Here is a 23,769-nt window from a genome sequence, read left to right on the forward strand (position 1 = left end):
AATGTGAACAATGACCTCGAGCACATGGAAAGATAATATAGATAATCCCCATTGAGGCAGTGTGGGACAGGCACATTTTCCCCAGGACAGGCAATTTTTTTCTTACATTATCAACAAAATCATAAAGTTAGGATTGTCTAAAATTCACTATCCACATGTCCCACAATTATTAATAATAAAACAATAGGCCTATCAGTGTTAACTACGAGACAGCCACAATCATTTAAAATGATATTCAGACGTCATAAAAAACTCAAACAAAATACAACACACACAATGCACGCCCCCCCCTCCCTCCCCCTCCATCCCCGCGCGCGCGCGCGCACACACACACACACACACACAAACGTAAAATTCACACATTCATACGTACGTACAATACATAATATTCACACACAACTCTAGACCCTCTCACTTGTTCTGTACTTAATAGATTCTTGGAAGTCTTGCATCGGAGACGCCGCGAGTTTCCCTCGCTGACTCCCAAAGGCAAGTAATTTTGAAAATGCTTACCACGTCCAATAACGGGCGCTACAAGTTGTCAGTTCAGGCCGTGGCTATATCTCATATATATAGCGGTGAGGGAAAGCAGTTCATTGTCTGCTTGTCTCCATCGTGAGCTTAATTAGGTTAATGAAACAAGTGGTGGAACCGTGCTTTGCTTCTTTCTTTCTTCCTCTCTTTTTCATCGCGTCACACTGGGCCGTTTGTCACTATAGAAGTCAATAATAGATGCTTCCTTGGCTATAAGGCTGCTATTCCCAGTTTTTCATTAAAGTTTATGAAACGTATGCATATTTTGTAGACGTACGTCTTACTTTCCTCTGCAATGTTATAGGCAATGCACTTAAAAGTCTTGGATAAGCAGTGTTTACTATGTTTCTATGGTATGTGGGACAAACCCCTTTTGCCCTTGGTCTTACTTTGCTTCGTACCCGAAAGGAACCAAGTTCGACTACCTGCCGCGCTATGTGGCCTTCAGGAAGTCACCTCGCCTTACCTCCATGCCTCACTCTGCAGCGCTGCACAGTGGCGGGCGCCTGGGTTATTCCAGACTAATGAATAGAGGATTTATGCATTTATTTTCACTATTAACACGACAGTTTTTAAACAACAATACTCTTCAACAGTCGTAACGTCACTTCCTTTCTAATGACGCATGTTAACTTAGTATTCTGGCTCTAAACTATCTGAACAATGGCGGAGGCCGTATGAAATATTTCTCAGGTGAGCATAAAAACGTATCCAGAGCAATAAAAACCCATAAATGTTATCATGTTTTGACTTTTACACATTCTGATCACAATGCATATGAAATGTTCTAGCCAGCATGAAGAATAAAAAGTAATGATTTTCTTTGTTTAGAACAAAGATGGCCGCCGTTGCCGGGCGGCGTGACATCAGACTACTGAATCCAATTACCCAACACCAGACTGAAAGATCAGAGATTAGTTCATGATTACTCCATTTACATAATTTGTCATACTTCTGGATTATCAGTTTCACCGCATTATTAGATATAGTATTTCAGCGGATACATTTAAAATCTATTTCTATTCTACCCGTGTCCCCGCTCCCCCCATTTTTTTTGCGTTGTTTCGCTCACTTTGGAACTCCTTAGTTGCATTCGAACGCTTCTTTTTGTTTACATCCCAAGACTTTTCTTCTAGCTAGAGAGAGGACCTATCAAATTTCTCTGTCGTCGATCTGGAATTTAGTACTGTTTTAATTGTTTTTTGTTGTTGGCTGAAGAAGAGTTTTGAGCCCGAAAAGTTCCGTGTTTAGTATTTTGATCTTTTTTGAAGCTGTTATATCAATGCCCTCTATATAGTTACACACGAGAAGGCCTTGGTTATATTCATTTTTCTTTTTTTTTCTTTTTAGTCCTGATAAACTTGGCTTACTTTGTAAAATCTGACTGGCACTATTCACACGCTTCAATGATTGTTGTAGGTTGTAAATTGTAAAGTAAAGATCAATCAAGTATAACTGAAGCCAGCTAGTCGACGAGATAGGCCGGTGCGAGGAGAAACGACCCAAGGTTGCAACTTTGCCCTCGTACGACCTTCTATCTTGACAGTTTTTGACGATTGCTTTGAAAATAAAGTTTGAGCCACAGGTTTGTTCTTTATCTTCTTAACAAAGAACACACCCAGTTAGCCCAGGTGCATTTTCCACTGACTTCACCCAATAATAATACTCGTTGCTTCAACTCAGAATCAAGTCGCGAGTCACCTTCACTACATAGTCATAGTCACATATCTATCACTATCACTATCTGTCAGTTTCAGTATCTAAATAGGTTGCTTATTGTGGATTTTGATTAAGATGAAATTTTCACATTGGAAACGCAGTGCCAGAATATGCAGCTTCAGCATGGGATCCATATCCGAATCTGGCAAAGGACTATCTAGCACCAACTGCTTTGAATCTATGAAGAGCAGGCAGCTCGATTCGTGACGGACTATCGGTCAGTGTGACAGACATGCTGAACCAACTGGGATGGAGCGAGCTTTCCAGACAAAGAAGAGAAGAGAGAGACTCATCTTGTTATTCAAGATTGTCAAGGGCCTGGTAACGGTGGAATTTGAACAACTTACCGTAAACACAATGTCGCACAAACAATAGTAATAGTTGCAACTTCAAAATTATACCAGCAGCAACAAACCAGAACAAACACTCATTTCTAGTTCATCCACTTTAGGACTGGAATTAGCTGGATGACAGTGCAGTCACATGTAAAACTGTGGAGCTTTCAACTCACATGTATGCAAAGACTAGCCACATGCGGGCACTTGAGCTCACCACCCCCTGCATGTGTGATACTCCATTAGGAGGTTTACGCAGTAGTTCACAGATGAAGATACAGATACCTACTGAATTATGTCTTGTGACTGAGTCTACAAATATTGACTATGACCCTTATTTGTGTATTAGATATTTAATACTCTTCTTCTTCTTCTTCTAGGTTCCATGCCTGGTCCAGGCTTCGGATACTGCATGAATTATCTCTCTCCATTCCTCCCTGTCTCTTGCTTTTTCAAACAGCTCTTGGATTGTTAGGTTGGTGAAGCCCTTCAGTTGGTCTATGAGTGTTTTTCTTTGTCTCCCCCGGGCGCGTTTACCAGGTATTTTTCCACAACTTGCCAGGTATTCATTCTTATCTTTCCTTACTATGTGTCCGAAAAAGGATAGTTGTCGATCCACTATTAAGGGCATTAGTTTCCTTTGTTGGTATGTTTGTTTTAGCACTTCTTCGTTCGTTTTGTGTGCGGTATACGATATTCTCTGCATCCTTCTCAAGCACCACATTTCAAAAGCTTCAATGTTCTTTTGTGTTTCTGCATTTGTAGTCCAGCTTTCGCATCCGTAGAACAAGATTGGCCACACGTAGCACTTCAAGACTCTGAATCTAATCCCGAACGACATCTGTTTGTTTTTCAAAATGTTTCCCAGGTCCATGAAGGCCTGTTTGGCTTGAGTTATTCTTGCTCGTATGTCTCGGTTACATTTCCATCTGTTGTCACTATTGAACCTAGGTACTTAAAACTTTCTACGTTGGTAAGCTGCTCGCCGTGAATCGTTATATTGCAGGTGTTGTTGTTTTCGGGGTTTTTCTGTATTACCATGCATTCTGTTTTGGTGATATTCACTTCCATTCCCTTGGCTTCACTATCTACTACCACTTTGTCAACAATCTTTTGAAGTTGGATTTCTGATGTTGCAATGAGTACCGTATCGTCTGCGTATCTTATATTATTTATGTTGTGACCTCCTACTTTTATTCCCTCCATATTATTTATGCCCCTCATGATTGTTTCTTGGTATAGATTAAACAGATCTGGTGAGGCAACACACCCTTGACGGACTCCTTTCTTAATAGGAATGGAATTTCCTGTAGAGTTTCCGATTTTGATAGATGCCTGCTGGGTGTAGTATAATGTTTGCATGAGTCTGAGGTCTTTCTCATCAGCGCCAATGGAGTGCAGTTGTTTTAGTATTTCTTCGTGGCGTACTCTATCAAAAGCTTTTTTGTAGTCGACAAAACAGAGGTATAGTGGGGTCTGAACCTGTATAGCTCTTTCACTTAAAACATGGAGGAGGTATATTGCGTTCCTTGTCCCTCTGTCAGGTTGGAATCCATATTGTTCTTCTGCGATTTCGGGGTTAATCTTATTCCTTAGCCTGTTGATAATTATACGCAACAGTATTTTGTTGATGTGACTTATTAAACTTATAGTTCTAAAATTTTCGCATCTGACTGCACCTGCTTTCTTTGGTATTGCTATGAAAATAGAGTTACAGAGATCTTCTGGAATTTTCCCAGTATTGTATATATTGTTGAATAATATGTGAAGTTCATCAATTGCTAGATCTCCTAGGCTTTTTAATACCTCTACAGATATTTCATCAGGGCCTGTTGCTTTACCATCCTTCATTCGTTCCATGGCATGTTCAATTTCACTTTTGGTGATGTTTGGTCCGCTTAATGGTTCTTTGAATTTCAGTGGTGGTTCATTTCTATTTGGATCATTGTACAGTTCGCCTATGTATTCTACCCATCGGCTTTCTATATGTTGTTCTTCAAATAGCAGTTCCCTTGTTTGTTTTGGATACAACTTCCTGCTGCTTTGCTTTTCCTTTTCCCTGATAGTTCTTTTATTCTTTGGTGAGCTTGTTGGGGTTGGGTTTGTATTCTCTTTCGATTTCGCAGCATTTCCAGTCTAGATAGTTCTCGTGTGCCTCGATGCATTTGGATTTAATGTGGTTGTTCAATGTTTGGTATTCTGCAGACCCTCTGTTGCATTTAATACTCAATAATGTTAAATTAGCAATGAATGATGTTTATATAACTTTGATAAACTGTATCTAAGCATGAAATTGTCACAGAGCATTGTTTTAAAAAAAAAATGACTGTCCCATTTTCAAAATTAAATCTACCTATAACATTGCTTTGAACAGCAACACGTAACAGGTTTTTGGTTTTAATCACTTAAAGTAAAGTATACAAACAGTTAAAACCACCCTTCGACAGAACTTTTTTACACAGAGAGTAATTGAACGTTGGAACGCATTGCCAGCAAATGTCGTTGAAGCGCCGAGTGTCAATGCTTTTAAGAATAGATTAGATGCTGTGATGGAAAGTTATGTGCATAGTGTAGAAGTGCCTCCCACCATCAAAAGATCAGTAGAGAAAGTGTAGTGTAGGCTAGCCCCTGATCACAAGATCAAGTAGGGAAATGCATGAGATCAGTTGTGAACAAGACATTCAGTGACTGGAAAGACTCGGCGACAGGCCAGTGGCCTAATCAAGCGACGTCGATACCTTCTATTCTATTCTATTCTAAAATATGATTGGAATACATCACGATGTCTTCAGGATCTTTTGAAAATATCCAGACAATCAGAATGTCGAATTATGATATATTTGTTTGACAACTGGATTGAAATGTTAAAAGGATACCGTTTGGCCATAGTCTTTTTCTTCTTCAATAAACCAACTGACTCGGTCAGACTGAACATTACTGAGGATGTTGGATTTCCAAAACAGAAAAATTATATGCTTTCCTGATAATCTGTAGTATAGCTTTAAGTCTCAATGTTACCATCAGATAAGATGAGAAGAACCTCCTTGGAAAGAATGAATAAAGAAGACTGCCATCATGGAGGAATACTAGAATTTTGGTACCAAGCCTGCCTAGATTGTATTTTACTTTACTTTATTTGGTATTGATCTAAGTCTGATTATAGGCAATCGAGGAGAGAGGCTGTCATTTACATTTTATAGGTCTTCAATCCAATTCAATCTAGTCAGTGTACTAATTTATTTATTTGTTCCAAAAGACTTAACAATCTATGCAAATTTGATCCTCTATCTTTTGGTTTAGGTACTAGTGAAAGTTTACAGAGAAATTTCCATAATACTTGAAGCATCTCCAAAATGGCAAGTTTGAGAAAATGCTTGGCTGTCTGCATTCTCAACGCTGGAAAGAGAAATTTTTCATGTAAGTTTTTAAAAATTTTATTAATTTTCATTGAATGCACAAGGATAGAATTAAATGATGAAAAGTAGTGTGCAGAGTACTTAATATTGAAGGAAAGTGTAATTTTGATTGGTTGGCTCGAGCTTCTTAGAAAACTCGATTTTAATTTTTTCATTGTCTTCATGCCTGAAAATAAAAGAAAAAGATAAATATCAAAATACAAATTGTAGAAGTTCCTGAAATTATGAATGGCAACATATCAATTGATTTTGTTTAAAAGGACATCATTATATGTACAAATTTTCAAGTTTATTGGGATACAGCTCTATATCCTATTTTGAGGACTGGAAATTATTGAATTACACTCTAGCACAGTTTCCTGAAGAGTGGCAAAATAGTTTAAGAAAACTGTGAACAAAGAGAAGCAAGGAAAAAAATTTTGGGACATTTGAATGAGTTGTAGGAAACTGAATTCAAGGAAACCATACTGGAGTGTATGTTTAAAAATGTTTTGACAAGTCCTATTTCTGGGATTCTTATTGTTTAATATATTTTATATTCAGTTGTAGGGAATATATAACTTTCTTTTCTTTTCTTTTCTTCTCTCCAACAAAAAAAATAATCTTACAGCTTCATCTCTACGCTTGGTAAGTTGGTATATTTTACAACATTTTGTTCTGCAATCTTGTACATTTAAAAATAATAATTATGCACATTTTAGACCCATTTTTGTAATCAGATATTTTGTTGATGTGAATCTGATGACGAAAAGTAAATTTAATGTTAAAATGATCAGATATGTAAAATTTTACCATTCAGATTTTTTTTTTTAATATCATTTTTCTTTTTGATAAAACTATAAAATGTTAGCTCAATGTCGTGTATGTTTTAGCTTAAAATTCAATTTTAATCTACCAAAATGTCCCAAACTCATACCATTATGAGGTAATGGGTCACAATTATGTAGCCTGTTTTCAGTTTGTGGCATGTAAAGTTTGTTCACAGTGATACTCTTATCTCTTCAGCCATATGAAACCATATGTCCATATAGCATACTTCAATTATTTGTTTTTCAGGAGTTTTTTAAGGTAGTAATATCAAAACTTGTATTCAATATCTGTCACCAGGTATTCTTACTAAAGTACTGTGCAGAAGGTCAGGAACTATAGGCTCATTTTCACCTATCCACATTATGCAACATATTCATTGGTCTTGAATAGTAACAACAATAACATTTATATGGAGGTTATACTTTAATTTTGAAAAGTAACCATCTGATGGTGCCACTTGATGTTCCAGTTCGGGCAATTGTAATATTCTATAAATACAAAAAAAAACATTGGCCATCTGTTGTCTCGCCTTAGGTTATTTTGAAACATCAGAATGGGAGTAATTTGACTGAATTAAAATTTTGTTTATGATCAAATTGGCTTGTAAGTAAGCTGTATTTAATGTTATACCACTGTTTCCTACTCTTCGCCAGCAAAAGAGACGATCATTTATCAACACATTTGATTTATGTGTTTAGATTACAGTGATTGACAATGTAGCATAATATTCATGTAATGTTCTTAAAGTACTTTATGAGGGGTACCAAGTCAACAGCTACACTTAACTGTAGGTAGAGATGTGTCTCTTGTAAGGCGATATTACAATTATTTTTTTTTCCGACAAAGACAATGCTGCTAATAAGCAGGCACTTATTTACACCTGGGTGTGGTGAGAGAAAGAGAGTTCAAAGCCTTCTCCAAGGTCTCATCTTTGCACCACCATGAGCAGGAACTACAGGGGAATGTCATATCACAAGAACACAACTTTCCACTTTGTTTGTTGTTAAAATATATTTGTTTTTGCCATACGCCATTACTTCTCATCATGTGAAACTATCACTTGAATTCTTTATTTTCTGTGATGTTTGAATAGTTTTGAGAGATAATATGGTTGAAATTGTTTTTTCCTTTCTATTCTTCTTTATCCCCCTCCCACCTCCCTCATCTTTCCATCCTTTTTCTTTATTCATTCCTTTTCAGTCGACTGAGTCTCCTGTGGGCTTTATTGGACTTGGCAATATGGGTGGACACATGGCCCGCAATCTTCTTAAGAAGGGTTATCCTGTGGTTGTGTGCGATGTTAACAAAGAGGCAGTAGCTGAGCTAAAGAATGATGGTAAGATATTTTTGTCATCTTCATTATCTTTGATATCATTGTCGTTGTCGTTATCATCATCATTATCAACTTCATTAATATTTTTGTTATTGTAATCATATTTTAACTTAATATTAATAATATTCTTTTATTTTCTGTCTCTCTGAATTTTAGAATTTTACACCAATTTGAGTTTGAATTTTAATTTCTTGATATGTCATACATATCAATCCTTCTCTAGCATACACAATGAAGAATAATTGATGGATAATGTCTAACTCAATCATAGTATCACAAGTCTTTTAAAAAGTCACTTTTTACGTATTTGCCTTCGTGGTCAAATTTGATTCATGACATGTATGTCTTGGCTCAAGTTCTGTCATGAGTGGCACAAATTTGAGTACTTAGAGAAGACTCTTTTCTCACATTACCTCACCACACTTGGGTGTAAAATGAATACCTGCCTAGTATTTGATGTCTTTGACAGAAATACCAAACTGTAAATTATATGCTTTATAGTCATGTCTTGTCCTAAATGTTAAGTGTTGCAATTGGCTTTGGATTTCTTGTAAAGTCATTGAGCACTTTAAGTAGGTATTGCATTGCATAAAAGCTCATATTAATAAAAAATATTATATGATCTTTAAACATATTGAGTATTTTATAATCTTTTTCACAGGTGCATCAGTTGCTTCGTCTCCAGCAGAAGTAGCCTCAGGGGTAAATAGGTTAGTGACAATGCTTCCTGCCACTCAACATGTTGAAGAGGTATACACTGGAAAGAATGGAATATTTGGGTAAGATTTTGAATTGGACATTGAGTTTTCTAACATTTAAAACTTTTTCAATGTAGTAGTAGTAGTACTGTTATATTTATTGAGTGATTGTCAATTTGTTATTTCATAGTCAGGACCTTGGGCATGCTTGAATCTGAATTGTACATAATGTTGGCATGCTTGAATCTAAAATATACTTTGAGTTGGGCATATCAGAGTCCATTATGGACTATAATTATCCATATTTATCATTTTTCTTTTTGGTTCATAGATTTGTAATTTGTGGCCTCGTGTTTAGCAACAGATCAGTATTGTGGACACTTCAAGTACATCATCTGCAGCTAGCACTAGCACTGCTTTCAGCAATATAATAATATGAACTAATTGATACACAGTATAGACATCTAGACATGAACAGAAAGGAGAGACTTCATTCTCCCGTATCTGCAGATAAGGCGAGTTAGCATTGCCCAGATCCTAGCTGAGGACTTTTGTGCATGTCTTATTCAATTTTTTAATTTTATGTTAAGTTGTATTGTTTTCCATTCAAGTCATCCCTCTGAGTGACTCTGCATTAATATTAGGAACCTTCAGAATTGCTGTCCTTTTGACAAGGACCCCATGCCATCATCTGGGTGGCTTAAGGCTGGGTACAGAGATGTTGCTTTTGGATCTGCCTATAACTACTCCCTTTTTCCTTACTTACCGTCAGACACTCATGATCCAAGAGTGATTCAGAAAATGAATTTTAAATTGAACTGTCCTTTAATGAAATTGGTCTTAAAGTGTTGTAAGTGTTATTAGATTTCAAAATTATACTTAGAGCTTCTTTGAATAAGATAAAGCACTACATAATTTCCATATTATTACTATTATTATTATCATCATCATAATCATCATTTTAAAAATTATTATTATTATGAAATTATCTAAATAAGAATTTATTTTCACCAATCTCCAGAACTGTTAAGTCTGGTACCCTAATGATTGACAGCAGCACTATCGATGCGGCAGCATCACAACAATTGGCAGCTGAGGCCGAGAAGTTAGGATCTGTCTTGATGGATGCCCCTGTGTCTGGAGGTATTTGCAGCAGTCATCATTCTCTCATAGCTGCCAAATGTTCCACTTTTAGCAATTGTGATCTGTTAATCTGTTTTTAAGTCAGCGGCAATGAACAAAATACTATTAGGGTGGTAATGTGTGGGATATAATACAATGAATCAAATATGATTTTAAAATATGAAATTCATTGGTCTCATTAGTATCATTTAAAAAATGCAAATTTGAATCATCTACGAAAGATAATTTTGAGGGAGGTTGCTTTTTTCTTTTATTTCATTTACTGTAATCTGCCTTTTAAGGGAATTGTGCTCTGAGAACAATGATTCAAGAGGGTGCAATTATTTGTTACATATTGATGTAAAAATGAACAATGAATTGAAAACTCGCTTATAAACCTACCTTGCCCCTATCATAAAAACAAAAGGAAGGAAACACCACATTGGGCTTCTGGGGTGTGCATCATATGGCACTAGGCGACATGTTGTTATTTACAGGTCTGATAACGCAAATTGTCATGGGCTCATTGTTATAATTGAAATACTCTCAAACCAATGCAAAGTACTTCCATTACAATTACAACAATGTTAAATCAAGCCCGTAATTGCATTTGGATATCAGACCTGCAAATATACACACCCAGGCACTCGGTAATGCACTCATTTTTATTATCACACTGCAATGAGTAATGGTGGACAATACTAATGCTGTTTCACTAAATGTATTGGTATGTGATGATAGTATTATTGTTAATCCTTGTCTAAATGCAGACCCGCCCACTTGTAAATCTAAACGTTCGTAATTTTTGGGAGATAAAGATTGTTGTCACAATAGTTCACTATGAAAATCAATAATTTACCCTCACAAGGATTAGATAATACTTCACAATCCTTAAAGTTGTGTAGTCTGGCGTCAACTTTCATTTTTGATAATTTTTAATGACTTACAGATGCTCATGAAGTTCAGAAATTGGAGTCTAAATTTTGTAATTCTACGAATTTTTCACAATAGTAGGCAGGTTAGTAAATGCGTCAGAAGATGTTGTGTGACACATGAGGGGCGGTTGAGGAAGTGCATTGTATTAATTTGTATCATAAAAAGAGATTTCAATAGGATTGAGGTCTAGGGGTATGTGTGTGTGTGTGTGTGGGGGGGGGGGGGGGTCGTACCAGGTTTGGTACGCTTAATGGGGATTATACAGTTTTTATTTATTTGTTATGTATTTATATTTAGTCAAGGACCATTTCATTTTTCCATAGGTCTTGGAGCTGGTAAATGTTTTTTAATGGTGAAAAATATAACTGAAGTTGACAAACCTTTTTTTTCATTGGCAAAAAGAAAAAAACCCATCAGTTTTATAGAAGTGTTGAAATTCATATTTACTCTCACTTTAGCATTCCATTGTTCTTGTTTAATCTTCCTCAATTTTTTTGTTGTTGTTGTTGTTGTTGTTGTTGTCATTATGAAAATTATTGTTTTACAATAGTCAGCAAAATGGTTTTGAATTTCGTGATGCTCATCAGGTGTGATAGCAGCTCGAGATGCTGGTCTTACATTCATGGTAGGGGGACCTGAAGCTAGTTTTGACACTGCCAAGGCTTTACTGGACAACATGGGCAAAAACGTGATTCACTGTGGATCTTCAGGAAATGGGTTGGTAAGTAGAGGCATGTTGGGTTTATGTATGTTTATTTCATTGGACAGGTCCTGCTCAAAATATTTTCAAAAGTGACCATTTGAAAACCTTTTAGTAAATTAACTAATCAGAAATATACAGATTTGATTAATATTGTTAAATTTTGTTGTTGTTCCTTTTTTATTTAAACTTCCAGAAGTGACCTTAAAAATAAAATCAATTTTTTAATGAACTTCAAGAAATGAGATTCCTAGATGATTTGATCTTCTGTTGATGAAGGCTGGTTTTCTATTTCATCTTTTTTTGTTGTTGTATTTTTTACTCGTAATTTTTTTTTCATTTTATCTCTAAAATCTTTTCACATTTTGTATCTTAAAACACTTCAATTTTAGGTTGTATTGGAGCAAAATAAATAATGTACCCTTGAGTTTTGAATAACGGTGTATTTCATTTGCTGTTCAGTATATTATTATTATTATTGTATTTCTTGTAATTATAATGATAATAATAATAATATCTATTAATATTATTATCATCCTGGCTTGGCAGTTTTTTGTATCACTTGCTGCGTTGCGGCTGCAAAAAATCACAAAATATCACTGCTTTGCATTGCCGCCGCAAAATCTGCAATTTTTTTGCAAATTTTCCAGATTTTGCAAAGACAGAAAAAAAGACGAATTGTTTTTGTTTTTTTCTTTTTATTTGATAGCTGGTGTAGAACGTGAAAGATAATTAATCAAAAATAGTTTCTTTTTTACTATCTCATTTTTTTCATTTTACTGGCACTGATATGACCTTACATTTGTTGCAAGCGACGTGAAACCCATAAAACAAACAAAAACTTTCTTTTTCATGAACTAATTATGGGTTTTTAGGAAAATTTGTCTCAAATTTTTGAAAATTATTATAATTATTATTATTAGTCTCATTATCATTGTTATTATACTTGTTATTATTATTATTATTATTATTATTATTATTATTATTATTATTATTATATTATTATTATTATTATTATTATTATTATTATTATTATTATTATTAATATATTACAGTTGTTATTGCTGTTGTCACAATAATTAATTGTTTACATGTTGTATTTTTTTCTACAATCAGGCAGCCAAAATTTGCAATAACATGCTCCTAGCAATCAGCATGATTGGAGTTTCCGAGACAATGAACTTGGGGATGAGGTAAAACATTTTTAAATATATGAGTTTTCCGTCCTCAAATAAAGAAGTAATGAACCATAAGATTTGACATTATATCTTCCTCACTTTCAGTTCCGAACTGCTTGGATATGTGAAATCAATCTTCTCGAGAACAGTTAACACATTGTGTGTAACTTTGTCCTCGTGTTTTTCTTTGTTTTAAAAAAAAAAATACTTTAGTGGCATCTTGTGCTCCTAGCATAATTGTGTCAGTGCATGATATAATTAGTCGAAAGGTGAAAATTTTGGATTTGCATTTTGTTTTGTTTTTCATTTTCTGAAAGAATATGCTCCCCAGAGCATTTTTATCGTATTTTGAAGTAAATCTGATGATTTTTCATGAAGTTATGGTCAGATGTATGGGAAAGTTATCCAGCAACATTTCTCAAATTTCATACTTTTTCAACTTGACTCGCTGTGAAAAATATTTAGAAGTGAAATTAAGCTTTGATATTTCCCGAAGATGTACAAAAAGGGTTGATTTAATCATTTATGAATGAACTCCTTACTAAACTTCGCAATATATCTGTTCAAACCTTTTCATCATCTGACTGATTATGTCATTCACTATAACAATTAAGTTCTCAATGTCTTCCTTGTTCATCCACTAGTGTCCAGAACATCAGAAGACATTACGCATTTCAAAGGAGTTTGAAACCAGAAGCTGCGATTTTGAATTTGCCAATGAAGTTTTGTGATTATTATTTCAAAGAGCCTTAGACAGTCTGCACTGCTTTTTTTTTTTTTTAACCATCAATTTTCCCTGTTGTTCAGGATGGGAACCACTGACTTACCATTGTATTGTTGTCTCTTCTATCCCTCACTCTGTCTGTTTAGCTTCTATGTTCTAGAGTTTTTAGTATTAGTATTTTGTGCAGTTAAAAGCTCCAGGGTTGTAATCCTGCTCTGAGCAGTGCATAGTTGAGTCCTTGGAAAAGGCTCTTTACTCACATTCTCTCACCATACTCAGTTGTGAAATGAATACCCAGGTGTTAACAGCATCGTTTCCATCAGAAAAAAACTGTAATATCACCTAACAGTTAACAGTTGGCTGTGGACCCCTTATAAAGCGCTTTGAGTACATTAAGTGGGTATTTTGCTGTATTTATGCCAATTATATAATTTATTTTCCGCATTGCCTGTTCTGGCTGTATTATCTGACCAATTTTCTCAAATCAGTATTATATCAGTGTGGTTTATGTGCTGAAATTTGAATGTACTGTCAAATACTGCATTGTGGGAAATGTGAATGGTGAATGCAAAGAAGATAATGATGAGAATGGGTATAGTTTTTCTTAAGTGACAAAAACTGAAATGCGATATTTCAGATTATTTTAGCTTTAAATTTGCTTTATGGCAACTCATTCACATAGACAGTATTATAGATTCAAGGTGATGGGCAACATCTTTTAGATAGGGTATTAGATATTCGCGTTTATGGTAGAAATATTTTTTATAATTTTAATGTGTTGTATTACAAATCATTCCTCCGTTTCTAGATATATCCTTATACATTCTTGGATTCTATATGTCCCCATTGCTCTTTGTTGTCATTCTCTATTTTTCAATAGAATTAATATTTCCCGCATTTCATCTATCTGACCTTCCAGAATGGGACTAGATGCTAAGCTCTTGGCCAAAATCCTAAACATGTCTACAGGAAGATGTTGGTCCAGTGAACTCTACAACCCTGTACCTGGTGTGGTGGAAGGTGTTCCTTCTGGAAATGATTATAAGGGAGGCTTTGGCACTGCCCTCATGGTCAAAGTGAGAATAGCTATCTGTCAGCTTGGGTTGATAATGCTATTGTTATTATTATTATTATTATTATTATTATTATTATTATTATTATTATTATTATTATTATTATTATTATTATTATTTGTAGAAGTAGTAATAGTACAGGCCTGTAAATCTTCCGTCTATTGTCGGATTTCCGACAGTACGATTTTGCTCTATAAGTGCTAAAAAAAAATAAAAATAAAAGATAATAGTAAAAATAAAATTCGTAACGCCAAAGAACAGAACATAAAAGACTTTTATTTCGTTCCTCGAAAAAATTAGATTTTATTCCGTTTCAAATGCCGACTTAAAAAAAAACAAAACAAAAAAACTTTTTATTTGTCGCATCAAAGACAAAGTATGCCGTCTATCAGTTAGCTATAATATTATCGTGCCACCTACACGCTCCGCTAGACGTTTATGTATTCACTGCTTGGCTACTGTGCCACAGCCAGCGAGAGAGAGGTCGCGAAGTTCGCGCGAGTCGTCTTCACACACACACACACCTAGTCAGTAAATAACGCACACACAGAAGTGTGTCGAACCGGACCGGAAGGTTTCTCTCTATTTTGCTACTGACACACATGCATATCTCCGGTTCTTATTTCTCATTGGTTCCGTCCCGATGTGAGACGGAAAAAGAAATAATGCGAAATAATTATTTTTCTTCGAAATATATATTCTTCTTCGAAAGCTCTCACACCACTGCACCACCTCTTCTTCTTCTTCTTCTTCTTCTTCTTCTTCTTCTTCTTCTTCTTTCTTTTCTTTTCTTCTTCTTTTTCTTCTTCTTCTTCTTCTTCTTCTTCTTCTTCTTCTTCTTCTTCTTCTTCTTCTTCTTCTTCTTCTTCTTCTTCTTCTTCTTTCTTCTTCTTCTTCTCTTCTTCTTCTCTCTTCTTCTCTTCTCTTCTTCTTCTTCTTCTTCTTCTTCTTCTTCTTCTTCTTCTTCTTCTTCTTCTTCTTCTCTTTCTTCTTCTTCTCTTCTTCTTCTCTTCTTCTTCTTCTTCTTCTTCTTCTTCTTCTTCTTCTCTTCTTCTTCTTCTTCTTCTTCTTCTTCTTCTTCTTCTTCTTCTATAAGAATTAATCCAAATAAACGAAAGAATCAGCGTAAACATTTAACACAAACAGGAGCGACGATTCGGAGCTTCCCGTGTCGAGCACTAGACGTCTAGATACACATCCTTCAAAAGGGTAGGAATTGTTCTCTTCCTTTTATTTTACAACTAACTCAGACCTGGGACCTAAAATAATTGGGATTTTATTTTTGATACCATAAAATCAGGACCTCGTTATAAATAAGTAGGGGAAAGTGACATGATTTGACTAGTCAATTGACGTGTCATATCTGTGTTGTGTCCATATTTTTGTCCTGTTGTGTCTATTTTTGCGTGTTCAAAAAGTTCCGACAATTTTTTCACCAACCATTTACAGGCCTGATAGTAGGAGTAGCAGCTGTAGTCAGTAGCACTGGCTGGATGGGGTCTTTGACCTCCCATAGTGGACATAAGATCACGCTGTGTCTTCTATCCCCTGTATCTGTTCTCTGGGTTGTTTTATTTCTATCTTTATCTTGGAATGGGATTACTTAGCTTTGTGCTAGCCGTGGAAGGGAAACAGTCAAATGTAGTTTTGGGAGATGATATTTTTTTCCATGGTAAATCAACTCTCTGTTTTGTACTGCTATATATTTTTAATTTTAACCCATAGAGGCCCGGTGTTTACTAAAAAAAATTCCCCTGAGGCCCAGTGTAAGGGGCATAACTCTTAACAAAAAAATACCAACACAAAGTTAAAAAATTATTAAACGAGAACCAAATGACATAAAATTATAATTTTAATTCCTTTTTATAGCCAGATAAATTTGCTTTCGAATGATATAAAACATGACATGTTTTGATTTCAATAAATTGGGGAAAAAAATATTAAAAAAAAAAACTCATTCCCCGCACCCCCATTCCCGTCATTTTCGTCAATCTCGGACTCCGATTCAGTGTCCGAATCACCTTGATCGGGTGCTAACGCCTCGTCTTGTCCATCCCCACCATCGTTTACATCTTTTTCTAGTTCGATATCGCTTTCATTTCCAAAATCCTCTTCATCGTCTACACCACTCTCCAAAACATCATTTCTAGCGCCACGCAACAAACTCGTGAGGTACGGGAATGCCATTTTTCTGAATTCGATTACTCACTTGCTATCAACGATATAGAGCAGTAAAGTTAGGTGCCCCAAACATAAACAATAACAAGTTGCTAGTGATTTCCGTTAGGGACCGGAATAATTTACGCACAATATAGGTCTCCCAATTTTGTAGTTTGAGTTGTAGGCAATACACTTTCAGTATTGAAAATATGTTTACATAAAATCTAACAGTTGCAGAAATAATAATATAAGGCTAAATTATTATGAAAATCAGGCTCCGAATAATTCTCGTTTTGTTCACACCAGCGCAATAATTTGCTCTGGTCTAAAAATAGATAGACTGTAACTTTTGATAAATTTTAGAAAATTTTACCTTTTGTTCCATAAAATATCCATATCTAGACATTATTTGATGCATGATCGAGTATTTATGAATATGTGTTTCTTTTGCCACCTAACAGCCAAATTTTAAAGGTTATTTTTTTCTATTATTTACATTGGAACGTGAGCTGTCAAGACAGGAACATGTGGTTTGCCACGTGCTTCTCGACCTTTGTTTACGTTTTGGGCATCTAACTTTACTGCTCTATAAACGTGCGGTAAAAAGGAAACGGAAATAGAACGATCGCATTACGTTTACGATGTTTCTGGTTTAGAATAAAACGAAGTGATTCGTTGCAATAACAAAGTAACATGATCCGTTTTTTCTCGGGGGCCGCGGGCGATGACGGGCGATGCGGGCCTCAACGGTCGCGGGCGACTCCAGGGGAAGCGGGCCTCTATGGGTTAAATATATCAAGTGGTCACACAAAAAAAAATTCTTTCAAATTCAAAACACAAATGAAACGAATCCTTATATGTCAACTTTCAAAATTTTATGAATATGAATTGAGAAACAAAAAGGATACAGTGAATTTTCAAAATCGTGTTCAGAAATACAATATCAGAGAAAAATGACGCAACATTGCAGAGAATATAATGGCGATGATCTTAACTTTTGTTGCCATTTTTAGCAAACTCAAACATTAATTATGTCACCGTGAGCATTTTTTTCATCATAATTCTCCTCGTCATGTAAGAAATCAATCTGCATAACACACTCACATACCTATTTTGGTTTTAACAATTACATACTTTTCAGTGATCAGTAGCTTCGCTGTACTCTTTAATAATGCAACATAGTCTCTTTTTCCAACTTGAAATGCACTTCCGAATTTCCTTAATGGTTATCTCCTCCCAGTATAAAATAATTCTTTCTCTCAGTTTCTTCTGTGAATGCACTGTTTGACTCCCTCAGGGGAACATTCAAAATTTTCCTCCTTTTACACTTTTAGGCACAATCATCACTGATTTTAGTCCTAGTCTGTGGTACCTTTTGATGAGGTAACCATCTTAATTGTTTCATATGTGCATATGTTTTATTTTTAACCCCCATCCAGGATCTGGGTCTTGCCCAGAATGCTGCCATAGCCACCACCTCTGCCACTCCACTTGGATCCCATGCTCACAACATTTACCGTCTAATGACCAACAAAGGACTGGGCTTGAAAGACTTCTCTTCAGCATTCCTCTACCTCCAAGATGAAGGCCAGAAATAGGAAAGCAGGGGGAAAAGTTGCCATTGCCATATTAAGATAAAGAGAGCAGTTGATTAATTTACTCTTTTTCAGTAGAGTTGTTTAAAGGTATTTATTTAAAAAAGAGAAACTTCTTCTTTCAATGTTAAAAACGAAAACAAAATTGGATGAATTATTTAAAGTGTTAAATCAATTAACAATTATAAAGTAAATAGAACTAAAATACCAAAATCATGAACTCATAGCCTTGGAATGCTGAACGATGAACTTCAGTTACAATACATCTTTACCGTTCAAATGTTTAAAAAAATAAGATCAAAAATGTAAATTTGTGAAAAGTGTGAAGGAACTCAAACCATTATGGTGAACTCTGATGATATACTCCCTTTATTTATTTTATTTTATTCTTTGGAAGTGCTTTGGTTTTATTTCAAGCAAGCTCCACAATACAATTCTTTTAATTCACTTGTTATTGTTTCATTTTTTTCTGTTGTGATAAGTAAGCTATTGATCTTGTTTGTATTTATTCGTTTTTGGTTTGACTGCAATGCTTGGGAGAGCTGCAAGTATTATGGGGCTTGGGGCACATGAAACTATGATGATTTTTTTTTACCAACAAATGCAATGATCTTTGAGTCTACAAATTTAAGATGGTCAGATAGATGATTTACACGCTGTGCAATATGTGAAGCGAAATTGTGAGTATTTGTTAATCTATAGCTTTTATTGCCAGTCTTTTCATTTACAAGGAAACTGAGAAAAAATTTTTTTGATAAAAGTAAAAGGATTTTGTTGGGTTTCTTTAATTACATTTCCACATAATGCATTACGTTTGTTTTTTCATTGCCTTGTGCCATTAACATTTTGAGAAATGTTTCTTATGCTATAATCAGATTAATAGACGTACCACCAAAAAACATCTATAGAACTCATTTTCACAGATTTACAGAGAAATAAAAAGCCAAACATGAATCTCCAGTAATTGTTGTAATTAATGTATTCATTGTGTCGTCCGTTAAGTTGTTTAGTTTTACAAGATCTGCTATGGCAATCTTGACATGGTTAGAATTGATTGCTTATTTCATCAGGATGGAAAGTTTTAAGATTCAAGAATTCACTAAAACGAAAAGCTTTGTAAATATTTATGACCCGTGCAGTCTTATTGTAGGCCCAATGTTTAGATGGAGATTAGTAGCTTTACTTTTGAAAAAAGAGTATTATAATATTATGTGGAAAAAAAAATAGTTTCAATTATTAAGATACCATTGTGATTTCTGAAAGCAATTTTTTGTACTGATTTTATTTATTAATATTTTTCATATTTCTTGCATTATTTATATACATGTTTTCATGGTTTGTGCGTAGCATGTTAATACCCACTTGGTACACATTGTGAATCACACATTATATCTCAACTTAAATTGATACACTTTGTGAATCTTTTTGGTTTTGTTGTATGGCATTCGGACCTCTGTGTCCCTGGTTCACGGCTTGTCTTTAGCAATGCATGAGTAAGCCCTTGAAAGAGGCCCTTTGCTCACATTCTCTTTTTTTCAGGTGTATGAATACCTGACTCATTATAGTGTTGTCCCAGTTTTAAAAAATTAAAAGTCTGCCTTACAGGGACAATGTCTCGTTTTACATTTTAAATGTTGTAAAGCACTTTGAGCACATTTTAAATGGATAATGTGCTAAAAAAAATAATTTTAAAATAAATATAACAAAATTAAGCTTTATATAGCGCAATATCCACTTAATGTGCTCAAAGTGCTATATAAATGCTCAAGCTCAAAATGTTTGGTTTGGGTTTTTTTTTCCTTACAATGTCCTCCTAAAATTATTTACACTACATATTTTGATTAAAAGTTATCTCCGTAGTGTAAGTGAATAAAATGGAAGGCATGCAAAGAGAGAGAGAGAGGAAAAGAGACATCGATTTATAGGTCAAAGTGGAAAAGAAAGATATATATCTATATTTATGAATATTCATATGCATATCAAATGAGAATACTCGCATTATTGATAATTTTGTACTGATTCAAGAAAAGTTGTCGGATATTTCAGAGGCGTGTTTCGAGAAAATGTCTCAATAAGAATAAGACGAAATATTGTAATCAGTACCTTCTCATGGTTGTATTCCTAGAAGAAATATTGTGATTTAATGATTTTATCCAGTCAATTGATTGTCTCTAAAACTTGCCATAAAATTGCGATTTCCTGAGTATAGTTTTTTCCTATCACTCTGTTCATAAATCAGAGTAATCTTGCCCTTATGCAAAAAAAAAAAAAAAAAAAAAAAAAAATGCATTTTATTCATAACGAAATGTTATTTTCCCAATTACTAATTTTTTAGGGTTGCCTTGAGGTTTTGGCAGGATTATCAAATCTTTGATATTTTGACTATCCTATTTTCGTCATTTTTACTGTCATTGAAATGACCTAAATGTGTCATAAGCGGTAACACCCTGTAAAACATAAAAACATTATTCCACTTCCTGGAGAGAAAAAGTGATCTTAAAATCATCATTATTGTGGAGCTAAAGAATATCAAATGAATAAATGTAATTTATTGTACCTTCTTGTTGAAAATGTAACATTATGCAGTATTCAAGAATTCCAACCAATGAATGTGTATGTCAATAAATGGTAGTGTTGAAATTCAATGATTGAAGTTAATTTTTTTTCTCCTACATTTTCAGCAAAATGTCTCTGGTGTAATAAGCACAATCAGATATAGTTTTACATACAATGCAACCCCTCTCTGACCTCCCATAGTGGGCAAGGAGGCACTTACTGTATCTTCTATCCCCCTATATCTGTTTTCCAACATGCTTTCTGTCATTGTCATGGAATGAGATTATTTGGTTTGGTCCTGGTCCTGGCTTAGAGGGGAAAAAGTCAAATGTGTAGTGTTAGTTTTGGAGATGATATTTTTTTCATTGTGAATCATCTCTCTGTCCTAGCCCTGACAAGAGTCCGGCTGAGAGTGAAACAAGTCAAATGTTTAGTATTAGTTTTGAAAGATGATTCCCCCCCCCCCCCCCCCCCCCCCCCTTGTTAATAATCTCTCTATTGTGTACTGTCTCTCATAGTGGGATCCTGAGCTGGTGTTCGGATGAGACTTTTAGGTGATCTCAAACAAAGAACAATGATTGTTTGATCTTGGAACCTACATTCTGTTCCCTGTCATAAACAGTTCCCTTTGTCTTACTTTTTCTTGGGCCCATTTTATTGTAAATCTAGAATTTTTGACTATCTTTTTTTTTTTCTTCTATTTACTGGCGTTGATATGACTTTATTGTGTTGCAAGCGTTGTAAAACGCTTAAAAACAAACAAGATACCTCGACATAATATGTACTGAATGGAGTCTTAGTAGTCACACATGAACATGTCACAGGAATCCTTCAGTAGTCAAGATGTGAGAGTTTTGGTCAATGATGATTTTTTTGGGATTGCCTTGAGGTTTTGGCAGGATTTTCATGTACTTACTCACACTCACAAGTCTCCCATATTGGGCAAAGAGGTACATACTGTGTCTTCTACCCCCCTATATCTGTTTTCCAACATGCTTTCTGTCTTTGTCTTGGAATGAGATTACTTGGTTTTGTCCTGGCACTGGGCGAAGTCCTGGCTGGGAGGGAAACAGTCAAATGCATAGTTATTACTTGGGAGATGATATTTTTTTCCTTGTTATGTATTATTATATTTGTAATTTTTAATGTAAGCATTTGAGTGTATTCCTCTTTGTTGGATTTTGTGCTTATGTCCGGATGAGACTTCTCAAGGTGATCTCAAACTAAGTACATTGGTGGTATGCTCTTGGAATCTACATCTGATCCCTATTTGTTCCCAGTTCCCCTTTGTCTTACTTTTTCTTGGATGCTTTAATTGTAATTCTAAAACTTTTTAATATCCCATTTTCTTCCTTTTTACTGGCGCTGATATAACCTAAATGTGTTGCAAGCGCCGTAAAACCCTTAAAAACAAAACAAAAACAATATCTGACTCATTATAGTGTTGTCCCAGTTTTAAAAAATTAAAAGTCTGCCTTACAGGGACCATGTCTCGTTTTACATTTTAAATGTTGTAAAGCACTTTGAGCACATTTTAAATGGATAATGTGCTAAAAAAAAATAAATTTAAAATAAATATAAAAAATTGAGCTTTATATAGAGCAATATCCACTAAATGTGCTCAAAGTGCTATATAAATGCTCAAGCTCAAAATGTTTGGTTTGGGTTTTTTTTTCCTTACAATGTCCTCCTAAAATTATTTACACTACATATTTTGATTAAAAGTTATCTCCGTAGTGTAAGTGAATAAAATGGAAGGCATGCAAAGAGAGAGAGAGAGGAAAAGAGACATCGATTTATAGGTCAAAGTGGAAAAGAAAGATATATATCTATAAAAATATGAATATTCATATGCATATCAAATGAGAATACTCGCATTATTGATAATTTTGTACTGATTCAAGAAAAATTGTCGGATATTTCAGAGACTTGTTTCGAGAAAATGTCTCAATAAGAATAAGACGAAATATTGTAATCAGTACCTTCTCATGGTTGTATTCCTAGAAGAAATATTGTGATTTAATGATTTTATCCAGTCAATTGATTGTCTCTAAAACTTGCCATAAAATTGCGATTTCCTGAGTATAGTTTTTTCCTATCACTCTGTTCATAAATCAGAGTAATCTTGCCCTTATGCAAAAAAAAAAAAAAAAAAATGCATTTTATTCATAACGAAATGTTATTTTCCCAATTACTAATTTTTTAGGGTTGCCTTGAGGTTTTGGCAGGATTATCAAATCTATGATATTTTGACTATCCTATTTTCGTCATTTTTACTGGCATTGAAATGACTTAAATGTGTAACACCCTGTAAAACATAAAAACATTATTCCACTTCCTGGAGAGAAAAAGTGATCTTAAAATCATCATTATTGTGGAACTAAAGAATATCAAATGAATAAATGTAATTTATTGTACCTTCTTGTTGAAAATGTAACATTATGCAGTATTCAAGAATCCAACCAATGAATGTGTATGTCAATAAATGGTAGTGTTGAAATTCAATGATTGAAGTTAATTTTTTTTCTCCTACATTTTCAGCAAAATGTTTCTGGTGTAATAAGCACAATCGGATATAGTTTTACATACAATGCAACCTCTCTCTGACCTCCCATAGTGGGCAAGGAGGCACTTACTGTATCTTCTATCCCCCTATATCTGTTTTCCAACATGCTTTCTGTCATTGTCATGGAATGAGATTATTTGGTTTTGTCCTGGTCCTGGCTTAGAGGGGAAACAGTCAAATGTGTAGTGTTAGTTTTGGAGATATTTTTTTCATTGTGAATCATCTCTCTGTCCTAGCCCTGACAAGAGTCTGGCTGAGAGTGAAACAGTCAAATGTTTAGTATTAGTTTTGAAAGATGATTTTCCCCCCCTTGT

General features: G+C 34.7%; 1 protein-coding gene across 2 annotated transcripts; it reads left to right on the forward strand.

Annotated features, from left to right (window-relative positions):
• Positions 1-1,920: 1,920 nt before the first annotated feature.
• LOC144958154 (3-hydroxyisobutyrate dehydrogenase, mitochondrial-like) lies at positions 1,921-23,394 on the forward strand. Of its 2 annotated transcripts, XR_013642370.1 has the most exons (11): positions 1,924-2,119; positions 5,889-6,005; positions 6,615-6,631; positions 8,015-8,150; positions 8,809-8,926; positions 9,867-9,988; positions 11,491-11,624; positions 12,720-12,796; positions 14,425-14,581; positions 18,178-20,194; positions 22,627-23,394. XR_013642370.1 is itself a non-coding variant. In XM_078889914.1 (10 exons), exons 2-10 carry the CDS (start codon positions 5,942-5,944, stop codon positions 18,334-18,336), a joined length of 984 nt encoding a protein of 327 aa, XP_078746040.1. In that variant the 5' UTR covers positions 1,921-2,119; positions 5,889-5,941; the 3' UTR covers positions 18,337-20,978. The 2 variants fall into 2 exon arrangements, 1 of the variants encoding a protein (XP_078746040.1); XM_078889914.1 differs by lacking the exon at positions 22,627-23,394 and having other exon boundaries at positions 1,921-2,119; positions 18,178-20,978.
• Positions 23,395-23,769: the final 375 nt, after the last annotated feature.

This window comes from Berghia stephanieae, chromosome 12, assembly GCF_034508935.2.
Source record: "Berghia stephanieae isolate SIO BIC M18660-M18661 chromosome 12, UCSD_Bste_1.3, whole genome shotgun sequence".
NCBI classification, from domain to species: Eukaryota; Metazoa; Mollusca; class Gastropoda; order Nudibranchia; family Aeolidiidae; genus Berghia; species Berghia stephanieae.